Source organism: Notolepis coatsorum (genome assembly GCF_963971535.1).
Source record: "Notolepis coatsorum genome assembly, chromosome: 1".
Lineage (NCBI taxonomy): Eukaryota > Metazoa > Chordata > Actinopteri > Aulopiformes > Paralepididae > Notolepis > Notolepis coatsorum.
The window spans coordinates 91,087,803-91,098,187 of NC_140165.1; the positions used below are offsets into that span (position 1 = coordinate 91,087,803).

The following is a 10,385-nucleotide window of genomic DNA, read 5'->3' on the forward strand; positions in this document are numbered from 1 at the left end:
TAGCTTTCGTACATATCTGATGAGGTTTGGTCCTAACTGGATTCAATGAACTCAACCCTAATTTTAGTCTTAGTCTGTGGGGATGTAATTGTTATTATGCAATCCAGATACATCACCCAAGGAATCATAACTGTGCGGATATGCCTCCCTCTTTCGGTTGAAATTGGTAATTGCAAGACATAGCGCGGGGTAGGCTTGACTTGCCTCAACGCACTGACACGGGATCAGTTACACTTTTCAACTATCCATTTGAGCACACTCTGTTAAGAACAATACACTGACCTGAAATCAGCGGCGTTCCATTGGCGAGAGATCACTTCCTCCCATTGGCCCAGTGGGTAAATGCGGGTGCCACTACTCCCTCGCTGATTGGTCCACAGCCTCGCATCGCTCGAGCCAAACGCGGAAGTGAGCACTCGGGAATCAGCCGTAGAAGCTTTCAAAGCAAAAGAGAGTGATGTAAAAAGAAAGAAGCAACGGTCTCAGGCGGACCTATTCACTCGAACGTCGACACACTGCTATACAGATACAATAAATAGGCAACATGATAACCGTAGCATCTCTGACAGTGTTGCTGTTAAACGCGGCCGTCCAAGCGGCCCAGACCGACGGAGGGGCAGCAGACGAGGACTGGGTTCATCTTCCAAACAAATGCGAAGGTGGGTTCGCGATGGTCACTTTGGGTTAACGGTACCGATCTGTCGTTTATTAACGGTACGATGGTCACTTTGGGTTAACGGTTGATTGATTGAAAACTTTATTAACGGATTGCAGAATGGGTACAATACAGTACAGCTCAATACACACAATTGTTAACACATTAACTGCCACGGAGTTTGCCGTCTCGTACCACTCTCTGCCACCATTAAAAGCCTATGGAGATGTTTACCTTCTTTGCAGGGCTATAACTTTTTAAATTGTATTGCTAAATTGACATTACTATGGCCCATTCAACATCGATTATCTATCGTTCAGGATGTAGGAACAATACTTTTTCATTCTAGTAAATGCTTTATGTAGTATGGGTGATATATTAATCAGAGCAGTTTGCATTAATAATAATAATAAACAATCACGCTGAAAATGACGTCAGCGTCCTCTTACCATTCGCCGATGAGACTGGAGGAAAAAGATCCCACTTATTTGATGTGGATCGACGAGATCCATTTCCGGTTTGTATAATAATAATAAACGCCCAAATCATATAGATTATTTGGCAGCGATCCATATGTACGATGTGTGTCTAGAGTCCCGCAACAATATGTGAGTGCTCGCTGATAACAAACTATCATTACACCTGTGTAAAACAGAGTCCATTCTCTTTGGATCAAATAACAAACTCAGCAAGACCGACGGCTTCTCAGTTACACAGTGGGTGACAATATTGTCACAAGGAAAGATGAAATTACATACCTGGGTTCCGTCCTAGAGGCAAATCATTCCTGTGACAAAATGGCATCCAATGTAATCAAAAAAGTCAACCAACAAACTAGATTCTTGTACCGGATCTCCTCTCTGGTAAACAAGAATACCCTGAAGACTCTGGCAGGAGCACTCATTCAAGGGCACTACGCCTATGCTTGCGCCTCATGATCACCAATATTTCTTAATTTCTTTTCAGAATTATATTATTTTGTTTTATTTTAGTACTAGCTATAACCCATATTTGGCTCTGAATTTCTATCATAGATGGGTGGGTGAAGTATTTCTTTATAGCTATTAAGGTGAGTAAACGTAGGTGGGTGTATTATCCATCGCTATGTCCCTGTTCTTTGTTGATTCTGTAAATCACCTAAACTGACCATACTATGCACAGTTCCTCTTTTGTTTCTCATTACTAAATAAGTTAAACTACTTCTCCTTTGTGACACAGGTGATAAATCACACCATGATCTTTTCAACTCTGTCACACACACACTCTCTCACTCTCTCTCTCTCACACACAATTTGTATACAATTATATTAATATATAAGTTAATATAATCAACCCAGTGAATTGGATATTAGCTATCAACCTCAAACTGTAGTCTACCCATATAACTCTGTATGATAGCCATGTACAATAATACTGTATATACCATATATATATTTACCGTTGTTTTTTCTACACCTCCTGTCTGAATATCCCTGCATATATTCCTGTTTACATACCTGTATACTATATCTGTATCCTTCACCTGCTTTTACTAGTTATACAGTATAGCTACTACCATAGTGTATAAATACCTGTATCACTGTACATAATAATAATAATAATAATAATAATAATAATAATAATAATAATAATAATAATAATAATAATAATGTAACACATACATTAGATTAGCATTATTACTCCATAGTACTCATTTATATTTATATAGTCCTGTTTAATCACTTGTACATTGTATATTGTTAATTTATTCAACTTTACTGTTACATTTGCACTCTGGTTAGATGTCATGCTTTACGTTGTACCGTCTTGTGCTGTTTGAATCTAATCGTAATTCCATATTCTCTCTCTCTCTCTCTCTCTCTCTCTCTCTCTAGTGTGCAAGTTTGTCAGCATAGAGATGAAGTCTTCCTTTGTGGAGACGGGCAATAACAAGGAAGTCATTCAGAGAAACTACCGTTTCATTGACAGCAAGGGAGCTCCGCCAATCAAATACGTCAAGTCGTAAGTGTCTGTGTTTGGGTCGGGACCTAAACCGAGTCCTTCTCACTTCTTGTAAACGCATCTATAAGAGCTACACAAGATGCAGAATTGGCCGGCTTACTGCCCCCCCCCCCCCCCCCCCCCCTTAAAGCAACACGCCAACATTCTGGGAAATGTGCTTTACCGTCTTCTCCAGAGTCAGACAAGAAGATGGATACCAATTTTCAGTAGAAAGCTATCTGGCTGCAAGCTAGCCTAGCTTAGCACAAATGAATGGAAGCGGATACAGACCAGCTAGCCTCCCTGATTTTTAAGATAGGCTAGTCACGTGACTAGCAGCCTTCATCCAGGAAACACCGGCGCCTCACTTCCTCGACCCTGCTGTCATCGTGCCATTTCTCCCTTTTCCACTAAGTCATCTTTACATTTGAGTACTGTGTAGCGCCAATGCTAACTTTCATTTAGGTGGCCAGTCTGAAAGTTTAAGAGGCAGAGAGACCTGAGTTAACTGAACATGTTACATGAGTTATACTAATGACTTACACCGTTAACCTGCGTGTGTGCGCGCACACACACTCACACACACACACAGTAGTACGAGAGCTTCCCTTCTATTATAAGATCCCCCACAGGAAGTGAACATGACCCCCCCCCTCTCTCCCTCCCCCTCTCCCTCTCTGTCTCTCTCTCTCTGTTCCTCTCTCTCACTGTCTCTCTAGGGACATCAGGTTCATTGAGGTGGTGGAGAATGTGTGTCAGAGGTTAACAGAGTACAACCTCCACAAGGAGAGACAAGGCAGCAACCGCTTCGCCAAGGTTAGTCTGTGTGTTTGTACAGGATTATAAATACCCCAGACATCGTGTTCGTAAATATGGAACAAGCCTTCATAGACAAACAAAGTATCAACTCTTAAAAGACAAGTATCAACCCTTGAAAGACATGTATCAACCCTTGAAAGACATGTATCTACCCTTGAAAGCCATGTATCTACCCTTGAAAGACATGCATCTACCCTTGAAAGACATGTATCTACCCTTGAAAGACATGTATCTACCCTTGAAAGACAAGTATCAACCCTTGGCCACAATCGATCACAAATCAGAGGCCTTGGTTATACTTGTATCTTAGATGTTGATTCCTAGTTAGAGATGGTGGAGATGAGTACTTTTTTGTGATATTAGATCACATTCACATGTTGGTGGCCTGAGGACGGCAGGTCTGTCGAGGAGAAACGTCAAACGGCTTGCAATATTTTTCTTTTGAGAACATTTTGTATCCATAGATGTTCTAAAAGCATGTTGAACCCCTGTCGTTTAATCGTAACTACATGAGTTGATGTGCAGATTCAAATTAAGTATTTCAAATGAGTGTTCATCCATCTCTTTCCCTCTTTCTCTTTATCTTGCTCACCCCTCTCTCTCCTTCCTGTCTCTATATACTAGGGGTGGACGGTATAAACGGTATACGGTATAAACGGTATTAATTTGCTCTACGGTATGGATTTTGACTATACCGTGTAACCGGTAGAGTAGCTCTAAAATAGCAATGACGTCATGTAACCACAGCGCGACTATTTCAATCGCATTTGCCCCTAAAAATAGATAGAATTAGTCATAGATAATAGATATGTGCAAACTGGAAAAAGTTATTTAGGAGGCTTCGCGCAGTGGGCGTGTCAACACGCAATTGTCATTTCATAATAAACACATATCACCGCGGCGCACAGCAAGTTTCAATTTCAGTTCCTGGCATTTTTAACCAGTGGAGAAAGGTAAGAGATGTCCCTATCGTTTTTCTTATATGAATTATTCTCCGTTAATAAAACATACCTGGTGATCAACAGTTTGCTGTAAACATTATGATATGCGTGTAGTGTTATGATAACGACGGCTGCAGCGGGAGCCGGGAGGACGGCGGCAGCAGCAGTGGATTTGCGAATAGCATGCAGCTGCAGAGCCGCAGAGCCAGCGGCGCTTTCAGGTCAGGTCCGCTCAACAGCGCCCCCCCACCCAACGGCTGAAAGCTGTGACCAGACCTGAAAGCGCCGCTGGCTCTGCGGCTCTGCAGCTACATATGCTTCTAGCAAAATCCAGCATCCAGCCCGGCTGTTTGCAATGTGAGCAGCACGGACTCGGGACTTATTTTATTTGGAATATAATGACTTTATACGCAAAAGTAGCCTAGTTTTAAGTTAAAATATTATAAATCTACATGCCTTGAGGATGTCATTCTTTATATAGCCTGCCTATCAGGCAAAAAAAATTATTCTAACGGAAACACTGATACCGTGATATATACCGTTACCGTCTATGCTTCAAATTATACCGTGATATAAATTTTAGACCATACCGTCCACCCCTACTATATACTGTATCTCTATCTCCCACTACATCTGTGTCTGTCTGTCTCTCCCTCCCTCCTTTCCCTTTACCAATCTCTCTCTCTCTCTCTTTCTCTCTAGGGCATGTCGGAGACGTTCTCGACTCTGCATGGCCTGGTGAATAAAGGTGTTAAGGTGGTCATGGATATTCCATATGAACTGTGGAACGAGACGTCTGCTGAGGTGGCCGACCTGAAGAAACAGGTACCGTCTGTTTCTGTCAATCAAAAATGACTTGAGAATGTGCAGAAGCATAGCTCCTCTCTCCCAAAGCCAGACATCAGATGCCATGGCAGTACAGAGAAAAAAGCAGCACCTGTAATTCTGGGCGTGCTGTTCAGTGCTGAAGGTCTGACTGCACAGCAGTGTGTGTGTAGGCTGGGTGCTGTCCAGTGCTGAAGGTCTGACTGCACAGCAGTGTGTGTGTAGGCTGGGTGCTGTCCAGTGCTGAAGGTCTGACTGCACAGCAGTGTGTGTGTAGGCTGGGTGCTGTCCAGTGCTGAAGGTCTGACTGCACAGCAGTGTGTGTGTAGGCTGGGTGCTGTCCAGTGCTGAAGGTCTGACTGCACAGCAATGTGTGTGTAGCCTGGGTGCTGTCCAGTGCTGAAGGTTTGACTGCACAGCAGTGTGTGTGTAGGCTGGGTGCTGTCCAGTGCTGAAGGTTTGACTGCACAGCAGTGTGTGTGTGTAGGCTGGGTGCTGTCCAGTGCTGAAGGTCTGACTGCACAGCAGTGTGTGTGTAGGCTGGGTGCTGTCCAGTGCTGAAGGTCTGACTGCACAGCAGTGTGTGTGTGTAGGCTGGGTGCTGTCCAGTGCTGAAGGTCTGACTGCACAGCAGTGTGTGTGTGTAGGCTGGGTGCTGTCCAGTGCTGAAGGTCTGACTGCACAGCAGTGTGTGTGTGTGTAGGCTGGGTGCTGTCCAGTGCTGAAGGTCTGACTGCACAGCAGTGTGTGTGTGTAGGCTGGGTGCTGTCCAGTGCTGAAGGTCTGACTGCACAGCAGTGTGTGTGTAGGCTGGGTGCTGCCCAGTGCTTTAGGTCTAACTCTGCACAGCAGTGTGTCGGTTTGTCTCTGTGTTCTCCAGTGTGACGTGATGGTAGAGCAGTATGACTGGTATTAGGGCTGGGTGATATATCGAGTATACTCTATGTATCGCTGCTTGTTCTACGTGAGATGTAGTCAATTACTATATCGTGAACATCGAGTATACGTTGTCACGTCGCCGCTGATATGAGACTTGCTTTAGTGCAGAGCGTTCCTCTCATTTCATTATAGACAGACCAGCGTGGACCTTCAATGACATGCAATGGGCTAACGTTAGCTGCTAAGTTAAACCATAATAGGCTAAGCTAACTAGCGTTAGCTCTTAGCTGCTAGCGTTAGCTCAAAGCGGACTCCACGACACTAGTTCCATTCGTGGGAAAAGGGGGTGGGTTATATTGACGACGCTTGACAACAGAGGTTTAAAGATAACTTCATATTTATTGGTTATTCGTTTCTTGCATCCAGTTTCAATCTCCGTGTGTTCAACTTCCTGTGTTTACATTCGAGTGTGACATCATCGCCTACGGCAGCTTATACGCTCAAAACGCAAACGCGTTCTCTCTCTCTCTCTCTCTACATTCAATGATTTAAAGTGGCCAAACGTTACAGTATAAATACTAACTGGATAGTTGATGATATAAACATTTCATTTCATTATCTGAAATATTCTAAAATCATTAAGTCTGCTATAAGCCATTATCCCTTTGTAAGGCTTTGTGTGTGATTATTATTTTCTCACAGTAGTGTGTATATATATATATATATATATGTGTGTGTGTGTGTTTGGCTAAAGTGGATAGAAAACACAGTACTGTGCAAAAGTCTTAGGCACCCAATAGTTTTTATATAAATTGTCTTAGATGTAAATAATTTTTTTTATTAGTGTGTCAGTAGACTACTCTTAGTACATTTTCATTTAATTATTTTTTAAAGCATCTTCATGGTTTAATAATGGAAACATATTTTGCAGGGACTTATTATAATCATCATATTGGCGTGACTGTATGCATCAAAGGGTTAAATCAAGCATTTTTAAGTGCTTTAGAGGAAATGTCAAAATATCGCGATATATATCGTGTATATCGTGATATGGCCAAAAAATATCACGATATCATTTAGAGGCCAGTTCGCCCAGCCCTAACTGGTATAATATATGTCTGTGTTCTCCAGTGTGATGTGATGGTGGAGAAGTATGAAGAGGTGATTGAGGACTGGTATAAAGGCACTCAGGAGGAAGACCTCACCACCTACCTGTGTGAGAAGCATGTTCTGAAAGGACAGGACCAAGGTAAGACTGAGATACCTGTTATTTAAAGGTAGAATCTGTAATGCTGTCAAACGGTGACCTCAAGACAAAAAAGCCCCTGTCCCAGTGGGGATGGGGACAATGTTGGTATTGCTGGTCACATGTCAGGTTCTGCTAAGAGATGTCGGGAGAACTTTCTTACCGTCTATACTACTATTCACTCTGCTACTGTGACTGTGAAGCACTAATTCAGCACTGATAGACAAACGATACCACTTTGCCCTTAACCGCCAGAGGTGTTGTACACAATATATTATGAATGTATATATATATATATATAGTAGGGCTGTCAATCTAATCATTTTCTTTAACGCATTAATCGCATGATTTGCTTCTCGCATGACTTATCGTGTACTTATCGTAACAGGAGTCTTCAATCCCGTTGAACGGTGATCCATGTAGTGATTACATTTGTTCTCTGATGTAACAATATCTTTGTTGGCAGACGATTCCTTCCCGACAATCTCTGATAACATCTTTCTTCCTCCCTGCCTCCCCCCGCCTCTCCTCCCCCCCCTCGTCCTCCTCTCCTCCCTCTCTCCTCCAGCCTGTCTGCAGGAGGAGTTCAAGCAGCAGCAGAAGAAGGGAGACCTAGCTGCCATCGCGGAGGACAAGAAGAAGAAGAAGAAGAAGAAAGGGAAGAAGGGAAAGGGCAAGAGCGGAGACGGAGGCGACGGAAACCAAGAGGGAGAGAAGACGTCCAAGAAAAAGAAGGAGAAGAAGGTGAAGAAGAAGAAAAAGAGCAAGGCTCCGGTGGAGCGGGCAGAAAGAGGGGAGCTGTCGGACGAGGACATCCAGGCGAAGGTGTCTCTGCCTGGGCTGAAGACGGAGCTGTGAGCCCCTGGATGGAGGAGCAGCACTGGGTCTGCTCTGCCTGGTTACTTCTTTCTTTCTTTCTTTCTTTCTTTCTTTCTTTCTTTCTTTCTTTCTTTCTTTCTTTCTTTCTTTCTTTCTTTCTTTCTTTCTTTCTTTCTTTCTTTCTTTCTTTCTTTCTTTCTTTCTTTCTTTCTTTTTCTTTCATCCTTCATTCCCTTTCTTTCTTCCTCCCTCCCTTCTTTCCTTGTGTCCTGTGCTGGTTGCCCCTACAGTTCTGTACTGTAGAAGACGTTGATATAACAGGGATTTTTGTACATGGGCCCGGAAAATTGGCACCATTTATGTTTACGTCCCGTTTAAATGCCAGTGAATTGTGGTTGTCGTCTGGCAAGGTTTGTCTCTTCTACTCGTCACTTTGTAAAACACACCGCTATTAGGATCAATTCTGAGGTTTAGGGATGAGGACTCGTTTTTATTACCGCCTACTGGGAAAGTGAAATACCAACCTCGGTTCACACTATTGCTTTTTTTTGTCCCGAGACTGAACAGGGAAATGTATTTTTACTCCACACTAAAATGAGAGAAATCCCTCGTCTGAATCTTGCAGTTAAACCTGAATCCACATGGTTGATAGCTGAACCTTTTCTGTTGAAGAGACTCATTTGTGACGCTGTATGGTGACTTGCCATCCAAACTATTTTCCATAGTTCTTGAATAATTAGTTTTTCATGCATTACAGTATTTGACTACTAAATTACTGGAAATTCCCCTAGTGGAATTCCAGAAGTGGCTCCTGAATGTACACATTTATCTGAGATGTATCTGTGCTACTGATTTAGATACTATGTCCTGAAGGGAGCTGCGATGCAATCACTGGCATACTTCTATCTTAGCTTATAATGTGAATTAAGTGTGTGTGTGTCTCTCTGTCTGTGTGTCTGTCTACCTGCTTGAGTGTGGCCTATTTTGATATCATGAATGTGTATGCATGGGTATATACTGTGTGTGTGTTCCTGCCTGTATATGCATTTAAACTATCACTGTGTGTACCTTTTCTGTTAAATTGACTTACTACCGTGAATACAAGCTTCTTAGGCCTCCATGACAGGCAGGAAGCTGAGCCAATGAGAGGACAGAGTTGTCCTGAGATGCTGAACCAGGGCAGAGCACCACCTGAGCCGCACCAATGATGCAATCAATGAACAACTCCTATGCGCAATCTAGTTGTGAGTGGCATTCAATTCAATCTTTATTTAATCTTGAAGGATCATTTACAATGATGTTGAGATATAAAACGCATAATAAATACACAAAGAAATATGTAGGAACAAAGTTAATCAATTAAACAACTGCAGATTGTGGTGAAGTTGTTTTATATTAACACTTTGAGTGCCAACGACGCTATATGTCGTTAGTTCATGCCGACCGTTGAATGCCAGCAACGACATAGCGTTTGTTTGTCTTTTTTTTTTTATTAGCGATTTTAATTCATATTTCATCAATCTAGTCTCGCGTTAGTGCAGCAACCTCTCTCCGAGCTCCATTGGGAAAATACCGCCCCTATCGTCTCTCCCTGTGTAACTGCACCCCATTGGATTAGACTAACTAACTACTAACCTACACTGTAGCACTCAACACTTTGATGAACATTGTTACTCAGCTGATAGAGTTGTGCCCTTCCTGATGACTTGTCGTACAGAACTTGTAAGTCGCTTTGGATAAAAAAAAAGCGTCAGCTAAATGACTAAATGTAAATGATGGGGGGGGGGGGATCCAGTTTCCTCATTTTACTTATCCGGCAAGCCATCCAGAGAGATCCAAGTCTTCGCAGACCCTCAGAACAGCGCGGAATCTGTATTTCCAGTACCCAGCGCTGAATCAATAAACGTGATCGATATTTGGAATGGCGATCAGGAATTGGAATAATCTTTTTGGAGAACATCTGATCTGAGGTAAGGAATCTATTTTACCAGTCTTAGGATAATCGGATCTGTTTTCGCAGAGATATCAGCGTGTGCCCTATGTATGTGTGTGTGTGCGCTGATCAGGAAATGAGAGAACAGATTTTTCAGCTCGCTTCTCTAGTGTGCATAAGTACACATATACTATCGATAATCTAGCGTTTATTTGAAAACGATTCATAAATAGGCCGAAAAATGACTGTTTTTTGTGTATTCCAGTAAATGCCGTTTATCACAGAATA

The 10,385-nt window shown here is 42.6% G+C and overlaps 1 protein-coding gene across 1 annotated transcript; it reads left to right on the forward strand.

Annotated features, from left to right (window-relative positions):
• Positions 1 to 413: 413 nt before the first annotated feature.
• Positions 414 to 9,231, forward strand: cnpy3 (canopy FGF signaling regulator 3). Its single transcript, XM_084325689.1, has 6 exons — positions 414 to 659; positions 2,530 to 2,656; positions 3,355 to 3,451; positions 5,098 to 5,220; positions 7,231 to 7,348; positions 7,914 to 9,231. Exons 1-6 carry the CDS (start codon positions 545 to 547, stop codon positions 8,201 to 8,203), a joined length of 870 nt encoding a protein of 289 aa, XP_084181815.1. The 5' UTR covers positions 414 to 544; the 3' UTR covers positions 8,204 to 9,231.
• The last annotated feature ends 1,154 nt before the right edge of the window (positions 9,232 to 10,385 follow it).

Excerpts from the sequence above, each read along its gene's own strand:
- cnpy3 (XM_084325689.1), top strand. The coding sequence starts at position 545 with ATGATAACCGTAGCATCTCTGACAGTGTTGCTGTTAAACGCGGCCGTC. Across the intron at positions 660-2,529 it reads TCTTCCAAACAAATGCGAAG|TGTGCAAGTTTGTCAGCATA; the intron begins GTGGGTTCGCGA and ends CTCTCTCTCTAG. Across the intron at positions 5,221-7,230 it reads TGGCCGACCTGAAGAAACAG|TGTGATGTGATGGTGGAGAA; the intron begins GTACCGTCTGTT and ends TGTGTTCTCCAG.